The sequence below is a fragment of the Canis lupus genome, chromosome 6 (genome assembly GCF_048164855.1).
Source record: "Canis lupus baileyi chromosome 6, mCanLup2.hap1, whole genome shotgun sequence".
Lineage (NCBI taxonomy): Eukaryota > Metazoa > Chordata > Mammalia > Carnivora > Canidae > Canis > Canis lupus.
In genome coordinates this window covers 4,977,349-5,004,609 of record NC_132843.1, presented here as the reverse complement: position 1 = coordinate 5,004,609, position 27,261 = coordinate 4,977,349, and the positions used below count along the sequence as shown (strand labels likewise).

The window sequence follows — 27,261 nt, the reverse complement described above, 5'->3', positions numbered from 1 at the left end:
TGAGCAAACAAAGTCGCCATCAACCAATGTGGGTAAGATGAGGAAGAGCAGGTTTGCAGAACCTCGGGAGTTCAGATTTGCACAGGTTAGGTTTGAGATTTTCGATTTCTGAGTGGGGCTTTTGAACATATATTGGACATGGGAATCTGGAGGAATAATTCTCAATCTTGATCTCTATATTGATCTCATTAATTTCATAGGTGCTTGGAAGTGACTTTTAAGCAGTGGATTCATTAATATTAACAAAAATATAGATTGTAGTGGCACCTATCAGTTTTATCCCAACAAAAGCTGAGAATAATTTTCTGAACTCCTGTTCTGAGGATCCTGTCAAATTATGAGATTTGTCCTAAAAGTTTTTGAGCTTTTGTTTGTTTTTGTGCTTTTGAGAAATGTATCTTCCCAGAGAAATGACTTTATGGCTCATGGTTAAACTCTTGGGCCAAGTCTCTCTATAAGGTAGCAATATGTTTGCAAAACCAAAACAAAAAATGAAACAAATTATTTTAAAAAATCAGCACAGCTGAGATCCTGGTAATTTTTTTTTAAGATTTTATTTATTCATTAATGACAGACACAGAGATAGAGAGAGAGGCAGAGACACCGGCAGAGGGAGAAGCAGTTTCCATGCACAGAGCCCAACGCAGGACTCAATCCCGAGTCTCCAGGATCGGGCCCCAGGCTGAAGGCGGTGTGGCGCTAAACCGCTGGGCCACTGGGGCTGCCCGAGATCTTGGTAATTTAACAAGCACACAGAACTTAGTGATATAGGAGCTTTTGTGCTTCCTCATTTATGGTTTTTGAGTTAAAACAATCAGAGTTCATTGACCAAACTCTCTCCCAAGCTTCTCTTAATTTCCCTGAATGCTCAGCTGAGGAAGGTAGGTCCAAGAATCTTGCTTGTGGCAGCAGAGCAGACAGGGGAAGGGAGGGGAGGTTTGTGCACAGGAGGAAAGGGGACCGGGGCATGAAGAACTCTCCCAAGGCTGCAGCCCACCATCAGCCAGCCAAGGGGTAGCAAGCTCTCATTCACCCTTCAGTGAAAATCACTGTAGTCAGATCCAAAACAGGTAGAGCCCTTGGTAATGTAAATGTTTATTGAGGCAGGAAAGAAGAGCTCTTAGGGATCCCTGGGTGGCTCAGTGGTTTAGCACCTGCCTTCAACCCTGGGTGTGGTCCTGGAGTCCTGGGATTGAGTCCCGTGTCGAGCTCCCTGCATGGAGCCTGCTTCTCCTCCCTCTTCTTGTGTCTCTGCCTCTCTCTGTGTGTGTCTCTCCTGAATAAATAAATTTTTTTAAAAATAGAACTTTTAGAATAAGAGGAGGGAATGAGTTCAATGGGGTCCCCTGAGCCAGCAGCCAGCCTGGAAAATGAATGGGACATTGAGTATCTGAAGGGACCCAAGAGAGGAGGTGAGAGATGTCCTGGAAGGAGGGGAAAGAAGCAGGAGATTGGTTGAAGGCAAAGATGACAGAGACACCAGCAGCGCTGGTGGAAGCTGCTGCGATAGCAAGAATTCTTTTCATGAGGTGTACCACAGTGTCTAGCTTGAAAAACTGTAGTGTTTCCTTATTTGCTGCAAGCTTCCACTTTGGGCTCTTCCAAGCTGGCTTCCCAGTGTAAACATCCCTCCCTTAAGCCCTTCCTCAACCCTCATGTAGGAAGGGAAAGGGGGAGAAGAAAATAGAGCATTGGTGTCCCCCCCTTTACTGGCCCTGTTTGCTCCCTTTCCCGGGGAGGTGAGTTGGCTTGTACTTACAGCTTCCCTAGTCTAAGGTCTTTGGGAACAGAGAACCCTCCAATGCCACGGGGCTGCCATAACCTTCTTTCTCTTTTCCATTCTTTCTTTGTCAATTCTTAATAAAATTTAGGTTTAATATTTGTGTCCCCTCATTGATCACAAATTCCATGCAAGCAGACATTATGTCCTGATAGGGTTTAGAACAGGCTACCCCGAGCAGCCCGGGTGGCTCAGTGGTTTAGCACCACCTTCGGCCCAGGACATGATCCTGGAGTCCCAGGATCGAGTCCCACGTTGGGCTCCCTGCATGGAGCCTGCTTCTCCCTCTGCCTGTGTCTCTGCCTCTCTGTGTGTGTGTGTGTGTGTCTCATGAATAAATAAAAACTTAAAAAAAAAGAACAGGCTACCCCAAATTATGGCACCTTGGAATACCAAGATGAAGGGATTTGAAAACAAAACAGGTTCAGGAAGGTCTCTCTGACCACCCCCTTTTCCCCTGAAGCAGGTCATAAGATCCTGTAGGGTGGGGAAAAGTTTTCCTCAACTCTCTTAGGAGCTCTGGCTAGGTCTGAAAATTAGACAAAGATGAACAGGAGCGAAGTATGCAAGCATATTTCATGTAAGTTTTATCCTGGCATGGGGGCCTTCCTAAGGAAAAGAGGACCCAAAGAACCACACCTGGTACTCTTATGCTGAGTTCAGCGAGGAGTGGGCAGGCACGGAGGAACATGACAGGTTAAGGAGCAGGAGGTAAGGGTAGTATAGTGGGGGAAGATTGGCAAGTACTGTCCGCTCAGATTCTTCTGGGTCCCTCCATCTTTGGAGATAAGGATGTTGCTTTCCACCAGGTATAGGGAAGTAGCTCTCGGGTAGGGTTTTATGACCTGTTTCAGGGCAGAAGGGCAATGGGCAAAGGAGGTCAGAGTGATCTTCCTGCTTCTGCTGTTTTCTCAAAGTTCCTCACCGCACAATAGTCAACAAGTCAAGGTGACATATTCTGGGGGAGCATGTCCTGCACCTGTCAGTCCTCCTATGAGAAGTGTCCTCCCCATATCTGGAAGAGATGATTTATCTCAGAAGATGGAGGAATTCAGGTCCCCTGCAGGGACCCTGAATTGCTTGTCCTTGCTAATTTTCCTTCAGTTTACTACCCTTAAGGCGTGCCCTTTGTACTATCGTGTTTCCTACAACTTCCCACTCTTCATCAAATCTAGCGTAACAACATGCAGGTTTAGCCATTTTTGCAGGACTTCTTTTCCTTAGGAAGGCTCTGCATCTTGTAAGACTTATATTAAATAAATCTGTATGCGTTCCTCCTGTTGCTGTCTTTGCCAGTCTGATTTACAGAGCCCCAGCTGGAGAATCTAAGAAGGGCAGAGGAAGAGAATTCTTCCTCCCCCATACTCTCTTGCTTACAATTGCATCCTGTGAGGAACAGTGCCTTGTGCCGAGTAGGGGCTCAGAAAAGATTTAATGAATGGGTGTGTGAACAAGAGAGAGGGAGGAAGAGGCAATAGACTTGGTGTAGATCCCTTAGGAAAACTTCTGGCACTTTCAGTGGTTTTGGAGGTTGATAGCACTGGGTCACTGGGTGGACGTTAAGTCTAGTTTCACTTAAAAAATGTAAGACTTGCCCGTTTCCTGATAAAGGCCTCAGGTCTCTTATAAGGCATCAGTCATTCCAGAGCTATGGTGAGCTGGAGGTCACAGTCACAATATTTTACAACTCCTTTATTTCCCGACCTCTTGAATCTGGACTTGCCTCATGACTTGGTTTGACCAATACAAGTGGCAGGAGTGATACTGAGTTGGTTGCAGGAGGCCTATAGCTCCACCCGCCTCCACCCTCTTGGAAGGCTGTGCCCTTATACAGGGAAGCTCAGGCTAGTGATGGGATGATGATGGGAAGCCTTGGGCATGGATGGCACCTATACCCATGAGACTAAATAAGGAAGTGAGGATAGATGAGACAGGATCACTAGAGAAAAGGCAGACTACTAGGAACAGATGCAGGTGATTGGTGGATGGGCTGATGAGGCCAAACGCAAGATCTCCCCTCAATTGCTACTTCCTATTAAACAAGAGGGATCCCTGGGTGGTGCAGTGGTTTAGTGCCTGCCTTTGGCCCGGGGCGTGATCCTGGAGACCCGGGATCAAATCCCACGTCGGGCTCCTGGTGCATGGAGCCTGCTTCTTCCTCTGCCTGTGTCTCTGCCTCTCTCTCTCTCTCTCTCTCTCTCTGTGACTATCATAAATAGATAAAAAAAATTTAAAAAAAAAAAAACAAGAAGTAAAAGCTGGCAGGCAGGCGGGGAGACTGCGTGGGAATTTTGAGGAGAAAGAGGGTGCAAACAGCCATCCAAGTGGATGGGTGAGTAATTTGACAGGAAAACGAAGCCCAGTTGCTCAGCAGCACCAAGTTATCTCCTTGATGTTTATGACCATTGCAATGAGGAATGTCAGCAGCTAGTTTGATATTTCTCCAGCCACACTTACTTGCCTAAGAGCAGTTCCAGGGTAGGTGGAGAGTTGGGGGTTCTCCAGACAGGGAGGGCCGAGGAGGCCCAGCTATCACAAGTGCGGCTAATAGGAGGGAACACGGGATCTAGGCCGGGTAAAGGGGGACGTGGGAAGAAGAGCAGAAGGACAGGAAACCGCAGAGCCTTCTGCTGAAGGCGAGGGGTTCCCGGCGCCAGGCAGGGTGGGCTGGAGTGGACACAGGGGAGGGCGCACGGGGCCTGGCGATCCGTAAGCTGCGGCTGCGACCCCGGGAGCGGGCGGCTGGGAGGCTGCACGGGCCCCGCGGGCATCGGGATCTCCGTGATGGTCCATCGGGCCAAGCTTGTACTTGTGCCCGAGCCCCGCCAATGTCCCTGAACCCTTCCTTCCGAGCGCGGACCGCAGTTAGTGTCGCCCGGTGACTGCTGCACAGTCCAGGGCACCGACGGTCTGTTTTGTGCAGGGGGCGCTCCTCGGCAGGGTGAGGACGCTCCCAGCTATGGAGCGAGTCATCGATTCTACACCGGCGTGTTCGCACCAGCGGGAAGGCACGGCTCCACCACGGCGGGTCTTCTCTGCCCGCTGTACTCCCTGCTGATTTCCCGGCGCTTGGAGCGGTTCCTGGCACCTAGTAGGTGCTCAGTAAATGTTCCTTGAACGAACGCAGGAACGAGCCAACCGCCTTCAGCGCCCACTGCGCCTGCGCTACACGCCCTGGGAGCGGGCGAACCCTGACGCTCCGCGCCTGCGCTGTTTGGGCCGGCGCGGCCCCGAGACCCGCTCCCCAGGCTGCTGCGCCGCCTTAGGTTTGAGCCCTCCAGGCCCCTGTAGCAGCTGGGCCGCGGGGCCGTTCCCGGCTTGCACTGCGGCGTTCCCACGCCTCCTCAGCCGGGCTCTCGCCTTTCACGTCAGGGCCCGACCTCGGAGATGGCGGCTCAGAAGATAAACGAAGGGCTGGAGCACCTCGCCAAGGCAGAGAAATAGTGAGTGAGAGACACGGCTGGGTCCGTGGCCCACGCCGGCCCCGCGCGGGAGTTGGAGGGGGCGCGTGGAGAGCGAGCGCGGAGGGCGGCGGCTCCGCGGGGCTGCGGCCGGGGGTCCGGGGCGGGGCCGGCTGCCCCTCCGGAAGCGGACTCAGCGCCTGCCGGAAGTCGTCCCGGCTCCCCTCTGGGCTCCCTTCTGCGGGGCCGGATGCTCCGCCGCTTGGGGAGACCGCGCTGCGCCTCGCAGTTTGGCAGCATCCCGGGGCTCTACTTCCTAGATGCCCGCAGCACCTGTCCTCCCTCACGCTGACGACCAGAACGGACTCCCCGGGGCAGAAATCGCCTTGTTGAGAACCAGCGCTCTGAAAGCCTCTCGCGTGCGGAGGGGGCTGCGGAGGGGGCTGCGGCTGTGGCTGATAATCCGCGGGGGTCCCTTGTCGCGTCCCAGGGGTTCGCGCTCCCCTACTGATTGCGTGTGTTCTCCCAGCTTCTGCCACGGCCACGCTGTAGGCACCCGGCAGATAGGCGGGACTGAGCTGAGGCCGCCCAGCTCTCCGCACTCCCCTCCTCAGTGTCATTGCTGCGACGAAGTCGTGTCTGGTAATTGTAGAAAACGAAACCTCTACATGGAGTCGAGTACAGAATCTCACTTTACAGAAGAGGAGGTGAGGCCTGGAGAAGCCTTATGATGACTTGTCCAGGGCTGCACCGTTGAAAGATGGCAGCGCCAGCTCTTTTTCTTCTTCTTTTTTTTTTTTTTTTTTAATGTATTTATGATAGTCACACAGAGAGAGAGAGAGAGAGAAAGAGAGAGAGAGAGAGGCAGAGACACAGGCAGAGGGAGAAGCAGGCTCCATGCACCGGGAGCCCGACGTGGGATTCGATCCCGGGTCTCCAGGATCACGCCCTGGGCCAAAGGCAGGCGCTAAACCGCTGCGCCACCCAGGGATCCCTTGAACGATGGAAAAATTGTTCCATTGTTCCAAAAACTGTTCCAATTGTCAAGTCTATAGTTACTGTGTTACTACTTCCTCCCTGTGACTGTGTTCTACTCCCTTTTTTGCAGGAGATGCCCCCAGCAATCTTACTTTCTCCCCTCTCCCTCTCCCTCTCCCCCTTTTCTTTCTTTCTTTCTTTCTTTCTTTCTTTCTTTCTTTCTTTCTTTCTTTCTTTCTCTGGGAGCAAACCCAAAAGTATCATTAAAATAGTGCGTTTGATAAAGACCATAATAAAGCGGTCTCAGCTTTGCTTTGGTAGCACAGGAGGAGGAGTTTATTCTATCTGGAAAATTTCAGGAAGATTTCCCAAAGGTGATTTCTAAGCAGGTCCTGGAAAATTAAAAAAAAAAATTTTTTTTTAAGATTTTATTTATTCATGAGAGACAGAGGCAGAGGCAGAGACACAGAGGTTGAAGCAGGCTCCCTGCTGGGAACCCGATATGGGACTGTATCCCAGGACCCTGGGATCACGCCCTGAGCCAAAGGCAGATGCTCAACCATTGAGCCACTCAGTTCCGGAAAATAATTTTTTTTTTAAACAGAAGGAAAATCCCACGAGAATCTGTATAGGATTTAGTATGTGCATAGGCTTGAAAATATGCCAGGGGAATAAAGTAGAGTAGTTGCAGTGCCAGGGAATGAGCTTGAGCAGAGAAGTTGGGGCCAGACTGAATGGGCTGCCCCTCTGATGGTCCTGAATGTTAGCTTTTCTGGGGATCGTGTAACCAATAGGACCTGGCAAAAGAAATGTGGAGATTGGGGAGGGGAGAGAAAAGTGAGAATTTTGTCACATTCAGGCAGTGTATATCTGACCCAGCCATTGGAGCTATTGAAGTAACCAAAAGAGGTTCTTTATTCAGGAGTTTAGAATTCACAGGCAAGCATACAAGTCATCAGAGAGTAGAAATAAGATAGTAAATGCTAGAACAGAGGTATGCAGTTGTTTCAGGGGGTGTACAAAGTAAGGAAAAATTAATATCCTCAAGGTGGGGTGAGTGGAAGAGGAGGGAGGGCAGGCAAGAAAGGTGACTTTCCATGACTGGTTAGTAGACTCATGATGAGGGCCTGAATTAAAGTAACAACACAAGAGGCAGCATTGGACGGTATCCGTCAAAAAGAGGGGGTAAGCTTTACTTACTTGACTGGATATAGAGGGGAAAGCTTGACTCTTAGGTTTCTAAAAAAGAAAATATTGAAAGGGCAGGTCAGGTAAAGACTCAAAACTGATGGCTCTTTGTTTCGGCGTATGAGAAACCAGTAGCGATCCTGTTGTTTTCATAACATCCCAGTCTTTCCAGTTATCTTTCCTGGCTAATTCTCAACCTGTTTTGCTGACTCCCTGTGTTGTTGCTCTGAATATTTGTATTCTGTAGGCTTTCTGCTCACTTTCTAGATCTCCCTGGTGGATTTTAACTGGGCCCTTTGTGTGGTATGTGCCAGTGGCTCCTTAGTTAATACCTCTAGCCTCTCCTGAGCTTCAGCCTCATGAATCCAACTGCTTGCTTGATGCTGCGCTTCAGAGGGTCTCAAGTTTTGATGCACCTTGGGGCTTGTTATACTCTGATTGCTGCTGCCACCCCAGAGTTTCTGGTTCTGTAGGACTGGAGTTTACATTTCTAGCACATTTCTTAGTAATGCTGGTCTGGGGACCATGTGCTGAGAACTTCTGCTGTACTTGGATATTATACAGACATTTTATTTTTTTTTCAAGATTTTATTTATTCATTCATGAGAGACACAGAGAGAGGGAGAGAGGCAGAGACACAGGCAGAGGGGCAGAGGGCTCCATGCAGGGAGCCCGACATCGGACTCGATCCCCGGTCTCCAGGATCCCACCCTGAGCTGAAGGCAGACGCTTAACTGCTGAGCCACCCAGGTGTCCCTTATGCAGACATTTTAAAAGAAGAAAACCGCATCTGTGATAGAGGGAAAATAGGTTGATTTTAATTGTAAATAAATTTGGGAAGATGTGGGCAAGATGGGGATTTTGTACCTCGTGGGTTTTTTGTTTGTTTGTTTTGTTTTTAAGTCACCTACAAAGCCATTAAAGCAGGATTCTGACTTCTAAATGTGGTTGCTAACTTCTGTTAAATGTGTCTTTTCATTTTAGCCTGAAAACTGGTTTTTTAAAATGGAAACCAGATTATGACAGTGCTGCTTCTGAATATGGAAAAGCAGGTATGTATAATGATAGCCCTTTGACTCCAATATCTAGTCTTAACGTAGGCTGAAAACTTCATCTTGGCAAAAATACTTACACTTAATGCTTTCTATGAGAATTTAATAGTCAAAAAAACCAAACCTGCCCAGGCCCTTGCTTTTTTCCCACTTGTTATTTTCAGATGTGTTGGGGGCTGAGAGACCCAGTGACCTGCAGTTCTCTTCTGACAGCAGAGATGGGTAGGGTTGGCAGTACGTAGCTTCAAGCTTTTTGCCTTGTTCATATATATATATATATATATATTTTTTTTTTTTTTTAAGATTTATTTATTTATTCATGATAGACACACAGAGAGAGAGAGAGGCAGAGACACAGGCAGAGGGAGGAGCAGGCTCCATGCAGGGAGCCTGATGTGGGACTCAATCCCGGGACTCCAGGATCGCCCCCTGGGCCAAAGGCAGGCGCCAAACCGCTGAGCCACCCAGGGATCCCCTTTGTTCATATATTCTTGAACTTCAATCAGTTGCCCACTATTTCCAGGAGTTTTTGCCATATCTCTCTATTATACTTCTATAATGGAATAAAGATTTTTCTTTGTTAACTTTTATTTTTTAATTTAGCCATATTCTAGGCAGATCTACAGATCCTGTGTCTGTTTGGCACATGTTTTTTTTAAGAACCACACTTTTGGTATAATGCTTATAAATGTGAAGTATTAAGCTATATGACTATTTGAATAAATATTATCTGTATATTAGATAAAAATGATCTGCAACATGCAACAGAGAGGAACCTTACTAAAAATTTACCATTTAATTATGTAATGACAGCTTTTAGCATATCCACAATTTTTTTGGATACAAAGCATAATGCACTTTTTGAAGTACTCTAAACACATTTGCAGTTGTGTTTCAGCCATAGCCCAGATCACGTTTGTTAGCCTAACTTAGAGACCACCTACATAATGTGCTTTTCATAGACTTTTAGTTTTAGCATATCATCAAAGAATAGTAGAGAAATTGGGTAAATAGAAACTTGGGTAAATGAATCTTTAGCACTTTTATTTAAATCCTGACTATATTCTCTCTGTTGGATGATGTAAATTATTTGTCCTATTTAAAAGGAAAATTATTAAAAGCTCAAATTTCATATGGATTCTATGGACACCTAGTACAAGAACACTTTTGTAACTAGAAGGCACAACATTTTGCAAATTTCTTGAGGGAAATTTATCACAGGTTGGTTTTTATAAGCATCCGAGACCATGAACTGCCTTCACAAATACACATTCAGATCATATTTTCCCATTAAATCATCCTTTATTTTCTTTAAGGGGTTATACAAAATATATTTAATCAATAGAATACATTTTTTTAAAAAGCAAAATGTGTAAGTCCAGGGGTGAAAATAGTTCAGTAATTTATTTTGAACATTTTATTAAAGATGAGTGGCTAAAGAAGATGTGGTTTATGTATACAATGGAATATTACTCAGCTATTAGAAATGGCAAATACCCACCATTTGCTTCAACGTGGATGGAACTGGAGGGTATTATGCTGAGTGAAGTAAGTCAGTCGGAGAAGGACAAACATGTTCTCATTCATGTGGGGAATATAAATAATAGTGAAAGGGAATATAAGGGAAGGGAGAAGAAATGTGTGGGAAATATCAGAAAGGGAGACAGAACGTAAAGACTGCTAACTCTGGGAAACGAACTAGGGGTGGTAGAAGGGGAGGAGGGCGGGGGGTGGGGATGAATGGGTGACGGGCACTGGGGGTTATTCTGTATGTTGGTAAATTGAACACCAATAAAAAATAAATTTAAAAAAAAAGAATTTTAACAGTTTGATTTTAACAATTTTTTTTTTTTTTTTTTTTACTTGTTTGTAAACAAGTTTTCCAAAATCTGTAAGATTCTAGTTTTAGGGCCACTCCGTGTTTTGCTCTGATGATGACACTTTTACAACAGTGGAGATGTCATTTTCACAGAAACCTACTAAACAGTGTAAAAGCTTTATTTGAAAGAAATGCATTATTAATGTTTTAGGCATTTATTTAAAGATTATGCCAAAAGGAAGGCATATCGGTCTTCTGTTTCTAAATAATTTGAAAGGTGGAATAAGCTGTAACTAAAGCACTGCTTTTAGTAGTAAATGTAAAATTGGCAAAGTAAGATCCTGTCTTTTGTGACAGGACCTGTTGTTTGGGAGTATTGGTTGACTGATGCAGTCTTGGTTTCTCAAAGCTTAGGTGCTGCTGTAGAAAGACTTGGTTTTGAGCAGAAATGGCACTGATTTATTGCTAGTAGTCTATAATTTAACAAAACGAAACAAAGCTACACATTTTTGAAAGTACTGCCAAGTTATTGGTAATCAAAAAAAATTGTAAGAAAATTCCTGAGAAAAAAGTAGTGTTGTATAAAACTTATGTATTGGATTAAAATAAGGATATTTTCTCATGCTTCCCACATGATGCAGATTTTGGTAATGATTCGTTTGAAGTTTTTTAAAATAATGGATTAGAAAGTCTTTTTGTTGTTGTTGTTCTATTTCAGCTGTTGCTTTTAAAAATGCCAAACAATTTGAGCAAGCAAAAGATGCCTGCCTGAGAGAAGCTGTTGCCCATGAGAATAATAGGGCGTATCTTTTTCAACCCTTTTCAACCTTCACAAGGAAATTCAACAATGTGATACTTTGGACAGAAACTTATTATTTTCTTTTGTTAGAAGTTTCCTACATGTGTACTACAATGGTATTAATTTAGAAAATGATTAGAAAAAAAAAAAAAGAAAATGATTAGAAAAATTCTGCATTTTTAGACTCTGAAAGAGTAGACCGAGACTTTTAATCATAAGGTTCATAGTTTCGCAGAGCTGTATTTGAGAGTATATGCTGTTGTTTGCGTGATGCCAGTTTTCTTTGGGTTGAAGTGAAGGAAATGTGCAGGTGCTGAAGAATGAAACAGTAGCACAGGTATTAGAAGTGTATAAGCTGTTTGTAAAAAAAAAAAAATGTTTTTTTAAAGATTTTATTTATTTATTCATGAGAGGCACAGAGAGAGGCAGAGACACAGGCAGAGGGAGAAGCAGTCTCCATGCAGGGAGCCCAATGGGGTACTTGATCCTGGGACTCTGGGATCACGCTCTGAGCTGAAGGCAGAGACTCAACCGCTGAGCCACCCAGGCATCTCAGTTCTATAAATATTTTTAAAACTAAGTCTTTCTTAGGTATTTGAAAAAAGATTTTTAAGTAGTTTAAAACAAAAAAATTTTGCTGAAATATTTTAAAACTTACTAAGTAAAAAATGTCCATTTTATCTCATTTTCAAATTACAGTTGTAATAATTTTGCATTTCAGTGATAGTTTTCAGATTAATGGGCGGTGGAAATAGCTTAAGAATCTATGTGGTGTTTTGTTAGTGTTTTGTGAATTATGTAACTGTAAGAGACATCAACAGACATAAGATGATTGCCTCATCTGTTTATAAGATTTGTCTTTTGGAGCCAACTGGGGCAAGTGACATTGTTCTTTTAAATAGTAGATCTTTAAAAACTGTTGACTCGTTTTTTTTTCCTTAATTTCAACTTTGTTACATCCATTCAGTCTTTTTCATGCTGCCAAGTAAGTAAATATTTTCCATGTTTTCATGTTATCTGGAGATTATATTTTAAATGTTTTTCCATAGGTCAGTAAATTTTTCCTAAGTTATAAATCCATAAATAGTGAATTATTTGTATTGACTTAAATAAAATAATCCTTTCCATTTGTTTCAGTCTTTACCTGACCCTTAGAAACTAAGTCACTCCTAATTAGATATACAGAGTTTACATTCAAATCACCGTATATTTTTAAGACCATTTTCTTCAATAGCCTATGAAAAAGCAAGTTAGAATCCCCCCCCCTTCTTGATAGTTAATAGTACTTGTGGAGAGAAACAGTCTTTCTACTGTTTTTTTAGAGAGTACTTGTTTCAAAACTTGGATTTAGGTTTGTCAGATAATAAGTCCTTTAACCTTTCTGAGTTTTACTTAATTTTGCATCTACCAAATAAAATCCCTTTAATTCAGATGTCTCTTATTTCCAAGGCATTATTGCCCACAAAAATAAAAAAGAAATGTGTTATTAAAAGCCTAAAGCAATATATAATGCAATATATAGTGTCTCTTATTTCCAAGGCATTATTGCCCACAAAAATAAAAAAGAAATGTGTTATTAAAAGCCTAAAGCAATATATAGTCAGTTTTAATTGACATAGCTTCTCATATCTGTGGTAGAAAGTTTTCTCTCCCCCATATGTCCTTAAGATCTCATCTGAAAAATTGTATTCTCTTTGCAGAGCTTATGAGCAAGCTGGCATGATGTTAAAGGTCAGTAATGTGCCACAACTGTCTTGTAGGTAAAATGAATTAACTACAAGGTGTTATTAAAGTAGATTCACATGGAAGTGAAAAACTCTCCTAGCTCTAAGGCCAGAGGTGCTAAGATTTCTTATCCCAAGTATTGCTAATTGAACCCAAGGATACATTGTATGCACCTTAAGATAGAGAGTATTAAAGGTGAAATTTAAAAGAATATATTGGCAGGAACTGGGAACAACAAATTTCTAAGCTTTGCAACCAGGAGAGTGTTGCTAGACAAGAGCTAGATGAGAGACTCCCCTACTTCTGAGAACTTGACATTTAATGTAAAATTTACACTGGGTGGTTTCATATCCTGTTTGCTCCACAGAAGCCATAGGGTGACTGAGGCACACAAACCACTGACAATAGGCATATTTTCATTTTCTTCTTAATGATTTTGCTGGGCTACAAAAACATGGGGAAGAATATAAATAGTGTAACTTCTAAGAAGGCAGCCCATCCTTTTTTACTTTGTAACTAAATAATAAAAAAGTCACATGCAGAAGTCAGTAGGAATGAGACTAGCAAGTTTTATATCCTAAAGAATTTGTCAACTTAGGTGCTGAATAGGCAGACTAAAAACAACCCTTGAATTGTCAGTGTGGAGCCTCCTTTAAGATGGTAACCTTATGTAGATAATACCTGTAAACTTTATGTCTAGCTTTTCAGTGATTTTTCTTCCTTTTTTTAAGAAGAGTTTTGATTTGGAGATAATAGATATATAAGGACCACAGGATGCTGATACCTATGATTTCATAGTAAGAAACAGAGTTAATGTGCTGGTGGCACTCCTCATGAAAGGGGGCTGCAAGCTCAGATGAGCTCAGGATCTGGGCAGTGACTGGGGTGCAGAAGGCAGGCCCTGGTGTGGGCGGCAGCGAGGAGTATGGAGAAATGCAGCCACCACCAAGAGGCACCATGCTTCCAGGACAGCTGCTGCTCAGCCCCAACCTATCATTGCCTTGTGGGAATGCCAGCCTGCTGATGCCGCAGCTTGTGATCTTTTTCTTAAATTTGGAAGCCGTAGAATAGTTGTGAAAGGATCTAACTGGAAACTACTAAAGCAAGATGCAGTTGGAAATGAGGTATGGCCCTTGAGCTGCCAGTTCACAGCCTTTGGCATAAGCCTCATAGATAGAAGGGACTCAGTAAATGTGCAAAGAATTATAAATCTTAGAAAACATTTAAGAGCAAATGTTTTGGTTTCTACCATTTGTAGAGTTTTTCTGAAACTCAAAAGTGGTGAGGAGCTCTGTGTAGAAATTCACTGAATACCTTTTTTAGTTTGCCTGAATGAAGCTTGATGGGGAAGAGTAACCATGTGAAGGCGTTTCATCCTAAATGTATTTGTTGTTATATAACATTTTGAATCATTTATCTTCATGAAATAGGAATAAAATGAATTTCAGATTGTTAATTCTGCATTTAAGTTGATGCATTTACTGATCCATACTGTATCCTTTGCCTGAAGGAGATGCAGAAACTGCCTGAGGCTGTTCAGCTGATTGAGAAAGCCAGCATGATGTACCTAGAAAATGGCACCCCGGACACAGCAGCCATGGCATTGGAGCGAGCTGGAAAGTGAGTGTTGGCACAGGTTTCTGCATAGAAGCCATTGGCTGTTTGTCTTAATAAAATCCTTTGGAAAACAAGTTTTCTCTTTTTCATATAAGTCCAATTTTCTTGTCATATAGGCTTATCGAAAATGTAGATCCAGAAAAGGCTGTACAATTATATCAACAGACAGCTAATGTGTTTGAAGTAAGTTTGAATTTGATTTTTTTCCTTTAAGTATACTTAGAATGTTTAGATTCATAACATGTAGGAAAATAGAGAAATGCAGTGACTGCTTTTGAAAATTTATCTGTGCTCACAATTGAACTGTGTTTTTTTTATATTAATAAAATGGATTAGCAGCTTTGGTACTTTACCCCCCTGCCCACTTTGATGGAGTGCTATTACTTGTCTTTCAAATAATTATTGGGAGGAAAAAAAGATTCCTAGGGTAAAGCAGCCAATAAATAGTCTCTTTTCTTTGATTCCTTCAGAATGAGGAACGCTTACGACAGGCAGTTGAATTACTAGGAAAAGCTTCCAGGCTGCTGGTACGAGGCCGCAGGTGAGATTTCCAGAACTGTGTTCTTCTGTGTCCATGTCAACCTTTAGTCCACATGTGGAACTGCTAAGGAACTTGGAGAATTGCTTGGTAAGGTTTTTGGTGTAAGCCACAGGCACACTAGGCTGCCTAGCAGAAAGAGTGGTGTAAGAGGGAACATTGAATTAAGTATCAACAGAATTGCCGTTTTTCTAAATATGACGCCAAAATGTATCATAAATTATCTTTTTATTGATTAAAACCTGGCTCAGCAGCATGAGAAAGCAGTGTTCTTGATATGTTATTTGGTTGGGTTATAATGTGTTTTTCTTGATACGTATCTACATAGGCATAAATAACAAGGTACCCAAAGTGCTCACCCATGCAAATCGACAGGTTCTTGACAGTTAAATAGTGTCATTGAATAGGAAATTTGGCATTTGTTTTTTCATCCTTTAAACATACGACTCAAGGCATAAATAATAGTTGGACCCCAACAAACTTAGAATTCTACTGGATTTTCCTTTGTTTTTTACTTTACCTTAATTTAAGCTTAGTAAACATCTTGTCATTAATAAAATTCTGTTTGCCAAAATGTTGTTTAGTAGTATTTAAGGTAAAAATGCTTAGAAAACTATAGGTCAAAAAAAAAAAAAGAAAAAGAAAACTATAGGTCTGAAGATAGATCTTTTCATTAAAATTTGCCCATTCCCCAGTGACAGAAAATTTGCCCCTAGTTCCCCCGGGTTATATTTTGGGAAGGAACCAAAAAACAAATGATTAAAGAGTCTATTGACTCCTTTCTGAGATGGAATTAAGTGCTTTCTTCATGAAGACTACAGATCTGAAATATAATTCAAGCAAGTTTAAAGTAGCATCAGAATAAATTACTATAGAATAATAACTCTTGTGTGTTGTTATTTAGATGGACTATTTTATAGGACCTTCTTTCATTGATTAGGTTTTTTGTTGGTCTAAACTGAATAGTATATTAATTTTGTTTTTAAAGACTTCATTCATGAGAGAGACATAGAGAAAGGCAGAGACATAGGCAGAGGGGAGAAGCAGGCTTCCTGCAGGGAGCCGATGTGGGACTCAATCCCAGGACCTCGGGATCACACCCTGAGCCAAAGAAAGATGCTCAACCTCTGAGCTACCCGGGCATTACTTAATTTTGTTTTTAGGACTTTTGTATTAAACCATGAGACAAAATTTAATTTATACGTCAGCCTTAGGTCATTACCTTTATTCATCTTAATTCTCCTGGCCTCCTAGAAATCCAAACCACTAGAATACTAACTCTGGCAATTCTCAACTTCAAATGATGGTATAGTAAGTTTAGACTAGTCCCTGAAAAGGTTTCTTATAGTAACAGCTGTTTGTGGTGATGGTCCTAGGTGTTGTAGAAGAGCCGAACTGTAAGACAGTACCTAAATTCTGACCCTTTGAGCAGGTCCTCATACTTGTAGAAACAGAGAATGGTGCCCTGGGCTCTACCCATTATAGGGCAGACAGGGACATTGTGGCATACTTTTACCTCTTTTTCTCATCCACTCCCCTGATGTTCTTCCCCCAAGGCCTCCAGTGCCTTCTTAGGGCTCAAGTCCCATAGACCACTGAAAGTCTAAGAAGCAAAGTTGGAAGTAGGGCAGAAAGTAAGCTCCACTCTGTGTAGATGTGGGCCCTCCTTCAGCTTCCCTAGGATCTTTCTGCTTTCACATCTGCTCCCCTTCTGTTTTCCAGACTGAGATTATCTAAAGCTAGGTTCCAGGAGAGTAGCAAAGGGGTGGGGTGGGGGGGCCAGAACCTCCTCAGGAGGGCTGCTGAGCAGCATTTTCCAGCTACGTATGCATGTTCCTCTGGAAAGCTCCACCATGGAGTGGTAGCCACTATCATTCCCTGAAGGGTCTGGTTGACGTGTGTAGTGAGAACCATTATTTTAGAACAAGTTTTCTTCACAGTTGTAGAAAGTGGTGTGGAGATGCTGGAAAGAGGGACATTTATAAATCTAGGGCAACCAGTACATCTTTTAATTACTTTGTGAATTTGTTTTATTGCTTTTTGCCTTCCTTTTGAGTAAAAATGCATTGAAAAAATGATAGTATTTTACGCAGTGTTTTGAACAAAAATCATGGAAATATTTGTTTAAGGTATAGATTAATATAAAAATTGATTTGAATTTATTCAGGAGTGTTATGGAATTTTATATTTGAAAACAGAGTATGAAAAAATTAAAAGTTAGCTGTCACAATACTGCCATCAGGAATTTCAGAATAGTGCAGAGTAAGAAAAACCTGGAAGATCTATGCTAATAGAAAGATAACTGGGAGAATTTATGTGATATTTGAATATTTTGAATACATATTGGTTATAATCTGAATTGGTGCTACCATTTGTTTAAAAGAACTAGAACAAAAAAAACTAGAACAGTAATTTTATATGTTTATGCAAATAACATCTAATATAGAGTATAGCATGCAATTTTAAATTTTATGCTTATTACATTTAGATAATATGCTTATATTTTTACATTAATGTGATTTTGTAATATTTAATCCTAACTTAACAATAGTTTATATTTTAAGATGGCAAAATTAAATATTTAATATATTTGTATTAGTCCTCTGCTCCTCCCTCTTTTCTGGATAGCCATAATTAGAAGTGAATCAGAGTTAATTTTAGTTGCATCTGTGAGGCCTTAAATCATGGCAGTTGCCAGTATTCCCTCCCTGAAAAGGCCTTTCCAGTTGTTCTGACTTTGCAGGGAAACGTATGATCCTGTGCCTTCCAGAGAAATTCTGAGGCAGCTGAGCTGGTTGGTAACCCTGCCTGGTTGGCTCTCTGAACCAAATCAGGAACGCTTTCCAAAGTTTTGTCATGATTCCTAACAAGGAGGAGAACCCGATTTCTGTATCAGTTAACCACCCGTGCCCCCACCTGACTCCACACTTCCAAGGGTCTCTCTTAGGCTCTTACCAGTTGACTGAGACACTCACTGGACTCTAAACTCAGGGAGGCCTGGGTGTGTGTATGTGGAGTAGGTACCAGTTAAGCATAATCACTAGGTTTTTGTCTTGCATAACTTTGTCCTGTCCGTTGTGATGCCAAGTTATTGGGGTCATGATAATGAATCGTTTGAAAAGTTTTGTAAGTAGTTAAAAATATGTCGTGGACTTCAGGAAGAAGTTGGTGCCAGAGGAGGAGTTCTACATCATGGTGAGGGAGAATGCCATTAAAAGCTGGATTGAGTGAAGTCCTATGACAATTTCTTGTCATATGCACATAATTTTTGTGGCATTTTATTTTATTTTTGAATTTCAGGAAGATAATTTATTCTCTTTCAGCAAAACCAAGTGTATTTTATTTTGTTAGGAGTATTAAGAATTAACTTTGGGTTTCATTTTAACTTATGAATAATTTCCTGATCATTTGAAAACAATTGGCTTTATATATCAATTTCATGGCTTTTTAGCCAAGTAGATCAGTTTTTTTGATTACATATAAATATACAGTATTTCTCTTAGTTGGCTGTTTTGCTAGTTCGCGGTTATTTGCACACGGAAATGCTGTTTTTATGCCAAGGAAGTAAGTCATGTGGGAAGAATGCAGCCTTAATAGTTAAATATGTGAAAAACTTAAAACATTAAGATTCCTACTAGAATGATATAATCTGGATGGTCACCAAATGTTCTGATGTAATGTTTTTTATAAAATAGGATCTGGGATAAGCTCAAAGTCATAATTACAAATGATACAGATATATATAATCCCCCATATTAATTTCCTTTTCTATATGACAAATAGCCACAAACCTAGCAGCTTAAAACAGCACGCACTCACTGTCTCAGAGCTCTGTGGGTTAGAAGTACAGGCCCAGTATAGCTGAGTCCTGTGCTCAGAATCTCACTAGGCTAGAATCAGGTGCCCCATATGGCTGCGATCTCATTCCAGGCCTACAGGTTGTCGGCAGGATTCCTTTCCCTGCAGCTGTAGGATGCATACCCATGTTTTCTTGTCAGCTGTTGGCTAGAGTCAGTTCTCCGACTTACAGGTGCCTGTAGTTCCTTGGCATGTACCCTCTGGATGGTTTACAAGATGGTATAGTTAGCTGCTGCTTCAAAGTTAGTAAGAGTACGTCTCTTGACTTTCAACCTCTGACCTTTCAAGAGCTCATATGATTAGGTCAGGCTCATCTGGACAATCTTTTCTGCATCAAAGTCAGTTGATTAGTATCCTTACAGGAGTGAGTTCCATCATATTCAGAGGTTGTGCCCACATTCAAGGGGAAACCGTACAAGGAGTGTATATGAGGAGAAAAGGTCTTGGGGAATAATCTTACAGTTCTGCTACCATGCCCAACATATAAACTGGCTTTGTTCCCAAAATTTAGCAAATTGATCTTTGGAAATTCAGAATGCATTTCTCCAATGAATCTTACTGTATGAAGTAAGGTGTGAGGGCACAGCCCACAAAAATTCAGTTTAATTCACATGAGTTAAATCAAGCCATAGTGTGCGCATACGTGTGTGTGCACATGCATGGAGATCTTTTTAAAAGATAATTGTTAACATACAAAAAAGTGTAGTGTAATGTTTTTATATTTTAATTTGGGCTATGAAATAGCTCTTTCCCACTGCATCCTAATAGTGCAGACTGCTTGCCATTTTCACTTTCGGGGTGAGGGAGATGGGCAAGGTATGTACACTTCCTTTAGACATAGGTTAGATGCCAGGAAGAGAGTCTCAGGACAGGGGCATGATAAGCTTGTAAAAGCAGTAAGGAGCTGCTTAGGGTGTGCTGGGATTGAGGCTGTGGCATGGGAAGGGAGAGGACCTTGGAGGATTGGTGAAATGGTATTCAAGATGCTTTCTTCTTCATCTTGCCGTCTGAGTAGGATGGAAGAAAAGGAGAATGGGTGACAGTTCTTTGAAACAGGTGAATGTCAAGGATGAAAGGTGGCAGGAAGGATGTTTTCTGTGGCCCACTGAGGCAGCAGTGGAGAGTGGCAGTGAGGATGGAGTGGGGAAGGAATTTTCCAGCAGGCAGTGCCTTCTGGGATGTCTAGATGGCTTTAGAGGAAGGAAAGAACTCTGGGATGATTAAATTGGGAGTTGTCTAATACTTTTCACAAAACTTCTCAGAGCAGTTTATTGAATTGGATTGATGCTCATTAATGGATGATCTTTACCAGACTTAAACTACTCTATTTGAAATAACCTATCCTTAAGTTCTGCTTTTTGTCTGTCTGCTTAATGCACGAACAGGTGAACAGTTTAAAAGATAAGCCAGACACATGTGCAGAGCTCATGGAAATTGGGTTGTGGAGCAGTTGCTAAAAATGCCTGAAGCCTTCTTACTTTTGCTAAAATCTGTAATACCAAACACAACAGTGATCTCTGCTTTAGATCATTTAGAGCTGTCTTATTTGACATTTCTTTGTTTTGTCGTTAGGTTTGATGAGGCAGCACTTTCTATTCAGAAAGAAAAAAATATTTATAAGGAGATTGAAAATTACCCAACTTGTTATAAGGTATGTTTTGAAAGTGTTTATTTTTGGCTTTACATTGGTTAATTTTTCATATTGGTGCAACTATATAAGACTAGATTCCTTGGATATTTTAAAAAATAATTTTGCCCAAGATGGAGTAAGCCCACTATAGTCTATCTTTCCTGCTGATTACAACAAAAACTTCTGGACAAAATTAAAAAACTTCTGGACTGTGAAAAATAATAGCAGGAGGAGGGAGCACTTAGAGAAGCAGCCAGTAAGGGAGTGGGTTGCCAGCATTTTCCCTGTTTCTCTTGCACCTTGCCTGAGAGAAGCCCTCAGTCATGGAGCTGGGCAGCAGAAGTTCCACCAGCTAAAATGCCCAAGGAATCCATCTAGCCAAAGTTTCTAACTGGAGAGATGGGGAAAAGCAGCCCCATTTTTTTCCTCTTGTTTTTCTCTTGGCTTTACTCTGAAGGTAAGCTTTAGTCAGGACCAGAGCAGCGGCTGTGATGGTGGTGCAGGCAGATAAAACACCCCAAGAGGCTTATTAGTCTCTGTTCAGAGGAGCTAGGACGATGAGCTAAGAGCAAGGAGAAAAGCCCAGGAAAGAGGAAAAGGGAATCCCCTGAGTGTGGGTGTGAGCAAGTGCCCACACGAGTCCTGGGTTTAGTCTCCAGCTCTGTGTCTGGTGGACAGACGTGGAGCAGCAGAGCATAGGCCTCGAGAGCTATAGTAAGATTTGGTCACCAACCAGGACTCGCAGCACCTGGCAAGGCTCTTGTGTGGGGCTGAGCTGCAGCAGTGGGGCAGGGGCACTGAAGACTATAGTTGCTGCCCACTAAGTGCAGACAGAACAGGCATCCAAGCCCGACTGCTGGGTGACCTGTTGGAAATCTCACTCTCCTGAGAATTATAGGATAGTCTGTGTAGCAAAGCACCACAGTGTCCAGGATATAGTCTCAAAGCACTCAACATTAGGAAGTCAGGAAAATAGGACCAGTTCCCAAGAGAAGACAACCAGGGAAACCCAGAGATGTCGCCCAGCTGAGGGAATTACCAGGTCATGACTGCAAAGTAGCTATTTTAACTATTCCATGGGATATAAAGGTAAATAGATGAATGGACAAAAGGATTGTGTTTTTGTTTTATTTTAGATTGAAACTAAAATCGAATTTTGGAACTTAAAAAAGCAAATGTCTACAGTAAAATACTGGATTAAAGTTAATCTGATGATGGAGATGTTAAAAAGATTCAGCAAATTTAAGGATAGATCAATAAAAGCCGTCTGAAAAAGAAAAAAGATTGAAAAACACATTATGAAGAGCTGTTTGCCAATAAGATCTTATTAGTCACATCTTCGGTCTTGCTAATGCCTTTGTGGCTTATAAATAGTATTGTTCCTATCATCTAAAGTTTTTTTCATTCATTAACCATTTTCCTAGTATTTCTTTAAGAATTCCAAAGTGTTGTGGCATCATGGGTCCCACTTCAAGATTTCCCTTTTCAAGATTAAACCTGTATAGATATTTAAGAGACATTTTCTTTACAGTGTATGGTGGTCGTGTTCTAAGTTGTGTTATTCAGTGTGATCCTCAGACCACCTGGGCTTGCCTTGGACCCCCTAACTCAGCCTTCACGTAACAGAACCCTGAGTAGTTTGAGATGTACCATGGCAGGGCATTTTCCCTCACGTGTCCCGTGGAAGTTACTAAGAATTTATAAATCTCTGTAGGCAAACCAGGACTGTAAAGTTCAATTCTAGACGTCAAGAAATTGACTTTACTAACAAGTTCGGTGTAACTTTGGACCATAATCACCTCTTTTGTTTTAGAAAACAATTGCTCAAGTCTTAGTTCACCTCCACAGAAACGACTACGTGGCTGCAGAGAGGTGTGTCAGGGAGAGCTACAGGTAAGACGCTGGCAGCCCTGTCTTGCAGTGTAAAATTTCTATTTCCCGATGGGAGATCACTGTTTAGACAGCTGTTCTTGGCCAGGAAGCTATTTTTGGTGTTGTAAAAAATTTCATAGTGAAAAAAAATTTTGTAGTGGTAGGTAGACTTACCTGCCAATTCAGCAGAATTTTTTTTTTTTTTTTTACAAGTTGTGATCTTTCATGTTTTCCTCCTGGGGATTTCATGGGAGTGAATGACCGGAATGATTTTGTTCCATTTGTCTTCTGAGACAACAACAAAAAGAGTAAAGAAATGTTCTCAGATTGCATGTTACGGGAAGATCATTTCCTGTTGGAGGTAGTTACAGTGAGTGGTCTCAATCTGCGCATGTTTGCAAGCCACCCATTTCCCTTGCTCTTCTTGGGCCTGTGCGCTGTGGGATGTCTAGAGTATTCCAGGCCTCTTTCCACCTGTTAACAAAAATGTCTCCAGATATTGCCAAACATCTGGGAGGGGGGCAGAACCCCCTGAGGGCAGGTGGAGGGGTGTGACTCGTGCTTGCTGTAGCATTCCAGGGTTCAGTGGGAGTGAAGACTGTGCTGCCCTGGAACAGCTTCTTGAAGGCTATGACCAACAAGACCAAGACCAAGTATCTGATGTCTGCAACTCGCCACTTTTCAAGTACATGGACAATGATGTAAGTGGCCTTTATTTCTTTTTTCTTGAAAGGTAGAGGTAGAGATTATTTCTCTCCTATGGGCTTGTGAGATTTCCCCCTCTATTTTATACCTCCAGCCACTGCTTACGGAGGAATGTGGCATTGGCACTGAATTTCACTGTATTCTTAGACTGTTTAGATGTCAACCATGTGGGTTTACAGCCTTTTATCTAGCCATCTGATGATGTTGAGTATGTACACTTTTTAATTCGGCTCCATTTCTTGGCCTTTTCTACCACCTTTTGACCTCTGTAAGTTGCTTAGTTTAAGTTTCTTTTAGGCTTCACTTTCTGAAAGAGGCTCATCAGGTAGTGGCCTTTGTAATTTGATACACTTCTCGGAAGCCTACTTCTTTGACAGCTGGTTATGTGATGCTGGTTACTAATGAACTCTGTGAGCCTCCATTAACTCATCCGTAAGAAGGGAGCAGCTGGTCCTTGTCTTGCCAGCCTGTCTTGCAGAATAGATTGGTCTGCATGTGAGAAATGGCCTCACACAGTGCTGTATACAGAACGTGAGCTGTGACTGTGGCTTTCCCTTTTTAGTAGATTTCTGAGCCCAGTTCATTTGATTTGGTATCAGATCAGCTTGAGACCTTTCTTTTTGGTAATGATGTGGATAGAGGACTCCATTTTTTTCCCTAGGTCAAGTCTTATATAGGCTTTTATAAGTTTATTAAGACTTTGTCCCTAGCTTAACTCTTCATTTACTCAACAGATCTTTATTTTGTAGGTACTGCAAGTATTAACTGAGTGTGTCCCAATTATCTCAAATTCCTAAGTGTGGCATATAACTGATGACCAGTTGTATACCTGTCATGTCACGGTCATGAGCCATCTGATGGCAGTGCACTGTTGAATTTTTTGTGGTGGTTTTTACATTTTACTGGTAGTATTGGTTTTCCTGAGGTAGAAAATTAAGATCTCTCTCTTATAGATAGCTACAGTTGACACATGGCATATTGAGATTCCTGTTGTCCAGCTTCTGAGAACATGCTTTGTCATTGACAGTATGCTAAGCTGGGCCTGAGTTTGGTGGTTCCCGGAGGGGGAATCAAGAAGAAACCTGCGGCGCCACAGGCTAAATCTGAAGGTGCCACCGCCCCCACTGCTGAGGAAGACGAAGATGAGTATGCAGGAGGCCTGTGCTAGGATCTTGCTGTGCTGCAGAAAGGAAGAACAAAATCCTGACATGCCATTCATGGACTTGGACCTTGTCTGAGGGGATCCAGATTTCATTGCAGTCATGGCTTTGAAAATGCTACTAGATTCATGTTTAGTCATCATTTCCCTAAGTCACCCATCATACCCACTACCTGAAAACACTTTTTTTTCTTTCCATAGCAGCCTTTCTAAGACACCATCAGGAATTAATAGAAAAAATGTACTATCACATTTTAACACAGTTGATTTTTAATTTGCAAGCTACAAACTGTGTTCTAAACAAAAGGGACAATAGGCATAGAAATTCTTTTCTGTTGGGCTTTTGTGATTTATTGTTAGAGAATTTCCCTTTCGTTTTATTTAATAATTGCTGCTAAAAGTGAAGTTTACTGAGTTAAAGTAGTATTTCAAACTTTTGACAAGTTTATCCCCAGTGATATTAGATACATTTAAATTATTGAAGATTTCTTCAAATCTTTTCAGAGGCACGATTGGGACAGGATGCTGTTTTGAGCCTTACAATACTGTTTAGCCCAATAAAAGATAGGTTTAAAGTCTTATGTGTACATTGAAAGTTTTTACGGTATATTCAACTCCTTTATGAACTACATTTTTGTACCTAAATAAACACACAGTGACTGTCCCCAAATCCATTTGGTTCTTGACTAAATGGAAACTAATGACTGTTTTTATGCATTCTAAGAGGGGATGTTCCCATCAACCTAGAATATAGACATTTCTTCCCTCCAAAATAATTTCTGATTCATTTAGAGTTGCAGCAGGACAGTAACTGGACATGGAAAATGCTGTGTAACATTAACATTTAGCTGAAAGGGAAGAATTGTTTCTGAAGTACTTCTTTTTAGAGGACTGTGCTGCCAATATTTTAGTCCTTGTAGGTACTCCTAAAAGGTTATTTTTGAAGCATTCCTTGTTCACCTGTATGGTTTGGCCCTATCTCCAAATCTGTTAATTGAAGAGAGGTGCCAGTCAGCAGCAGCATGCATTCTGTAGGCACTTGCCACCCAGAGTGGTTTTCTGCTCTGGGAAACCATAGAACAAAGAACAAAATCCTGACATGCCATTCATGGACTTAGACCTTGTCTGAGGGTATCAAGATTTTACTGCAGTCATGGTTTTGAAAATGCTAATAGAGATTCATGAAGCCATGAATCTCCATGAGCCAGCCTTATATGAGTCCAGTGTGTGTAGTTTGCTGCTCCTGGAGACACCAAGGCTCATTATGATGAGTGGTTTTAGCCATAGTTGTTTCCAAGGGAGGGGAGGGCTTAGCTGGTTGGCAGGTGCACTTAAAAGGGTGGTAGGAGGGTAGAAATCTTTATTGAAGATCTGATTTAAAACTCTAGCAAATTTAATGTTTTGATTCCTCATAGTTCTGCAGGTAGCAGCTCATTTTCAATAATTGTATGGAGGTTAACTTGGGACAGCCTCAGTGAGGCTGCATTTAGAGACATTTGTACTGGATGGTGGTACACTAATACTTCCAAGATCCTGCCATTGCTGTTGTGCCCTTTAAATCCATTCGGAAACTTCAGGAATCTTGTATTAATGGTCATGTGAGTTAAACAGCCATATGTCTAAACAGATTTGGCAGCACTTAAAAAGTATTTTAGACCATTTGTTTACAGACTATATTACTCATTGCAGCCTTGGAAAAGTTCTTAACTTTTACATATTAAAAATGAGGAGTGCTTGATTCAGTGCATTCTGTTTTAGCGGGGTAGCTGACCCTTAACAACATAAAAGGCTCTATTTTAAGTGCAGCCTCTTCCCCCCTCCCTGCCCACATTTAGGAACTAACGTGTAGGATTTGGGGGTATTTCTTTGATGTCAGGGTTGATGTGTGGTGTCCGGGAAAGAGCCCTTGTTTCGTCTTCATGCATTTTATTTTTCCACGTACAGAAGTCTTTATCCTGAGAGTGTGGTCAAAAGCAGGAAACGTGTTTACAACAGGAAAAACATTTCCAGAACTCATGTCATCCCTTTTACCAAAGTGGAAGTCTGCATGAATATGCTCAGAATTGAATACTCAGTGTTATTATATTGTAAGTGAAGTCAATCTAGAAATATATTTAATATATTGAATTTATTTGTACATATGCAGAATATTATGGTATTTGTGTATGGAATCTGTGCTTCCTATTTTTTTTCCAGTTCTTTGATGAGTAAATATTAAATGTATTATTATGGAAATATAGATTATTGCTTCTATGGGAAGATAATTATGAAAATAAAATCTGAAACTGTGTAAGTATGACTATTACTATTACTATTTTGCTTTGCTTATTTCTGTTTTTCCGGGGACACATTCTTAGTTATTTATGTGATTTCAGCTCTGTTCTACAAGGGTGGTATTTTGTTCTCTTAAATTGTGTATTCTGTTCTTTGGGAGTCAGCTAAGCACCTTTAGGAGTCACTTGAAACTGAGCTTTTTAAGATACTGATCACCCAGTTACTATACTGTACTATCTGCTACTTGGTAAGATGGAAGACTATACTAATCTTTCAAGAGAGTAATTCTCTCATTAAGGGAGGCAGTGGACATCAAGTGCCTCACTTCCGGGATGGACCATTTATTGCTGGAGGGACACTCTTGAGTTCCTTTTCCCTGCACTTGGATCCGTAATGCTCCCTTGTCCCTCCCTGAGAGTGGAAGCCATGGAGCAGAGCCCTCACCTGGAGCAGGAGTGAACGAGGTTTCCTGTCATCTTAGTATGTCCCAGGATTTGGGCGTAAGGTGACTATTACTAATTATTCAAGAAATTTTTCTTGAAAAATATATTTATTATTTATTCTATTTAAGGATACAAACCTGGAATAAGGCATAATTTGTTATAAGGTGTAATTCAGTAGGTCTTTAAACAGCACATAGGACTTTGCTGTTAAGAGTTGACGGAAGCTGTACTGTGTGGCGTGGGTGAGCCAGGCTTCTGGGCTGGCGTGATCCCAGCTGACTTGCTGTGGATCTTGGGTAAACCAGTTTCCTCACTTAACCCCAGAAACATCCTGGTGCCCCTAAGAGCAGCCTTGAGGATTAAGAGTTCATAAGTGCTAATTGTTTAACAGAGTAATTGACAAATAGTAGGTGTTCAGTGATG

General features: G+C 41.7%; 1 protein-coding gene and 1 long non-coding RNA gene across 3 annotated transcripts; one reads left to right on the top strand and one right to left on the bottom strand.

The window, feature by feature from the left end:
* Nucleotides 1-538: 538 nt before the first annotated feature.
* On the bottom strand, nt 539-5,291 carry LOC140634932 (uncharacterized). The gene is made up of 2 exons (XR_012032248.1): nt 4,238-5,291; nt 539-1,276 (listed from the first exon to the last, which is right to left on the bottom strand). It is a non-coding gene; the product is annotated as an uncharacterized lncRNA (long non-coding RNA).
* On the top strand, nt 4,998-26,410 carry NAPG (NSF attachment protein gamma). 2 transcript variants are annotated; one of them, XM_072828698.1, is made up of 12 exons: nt 4,998-5,223; nt 8,332-8,399; nt 10,937-11,021; nt 11,985-12,002; nt 12,718-12,748; nt 14,253-14,362; nt 14,476-14,542; nt 14,830-14,900; nt 20,328-20,406; nt 22,199-22,278; nt 22,829-22,958; nt 23,990-26,410. In XM_072828698.1, exons 1-12 carry the CDS (start codon nt 5,168-5,170, stop codon nt 24,128-24,130), a joined length of 936 nt encoding a protein of 311 aa, XP_072684799.1. In that variant the 5' UTR covers nt 4,998-5,167; the 3' UTR covers nt 24,131-26,410. The 2 variants fall into 2 exon arrangements, with proteins under 2 accessions (XP_072684799.1, XP_072684800.1); XM_072828699.1 differs by having other exon boundaries at nt 23,916-26,410.
* The last annotated feature ends 851 nt before the right edge of the window (nt 26,411-27,261 follow it).

Bases quoted from the DNA above. Each gene is read 5' to 3' on its own strand.
- NAPG (XM_072828698.1), top strand. From the start codon at position 5,168: ATGGCGGCTCAGAAGATAAACGAAGGGCTGGAGCACCTCGCCAAGGCA. The intron at 5,224-8,331 runs GTGAGTGAGAGA...TTTTCATTTTAG, and splicing joins CTCGCCAAGGCAGAGAAATA to CCTGAAAACTGGTTTTTTAA. The intron at 20,407-22,198 runs GTATGTTTTGAA...CTTTTGTTTTAG, and splicing joins ATTACCCAACTTGTTATAAG to AAAACAATTGCTCAAGTCTT.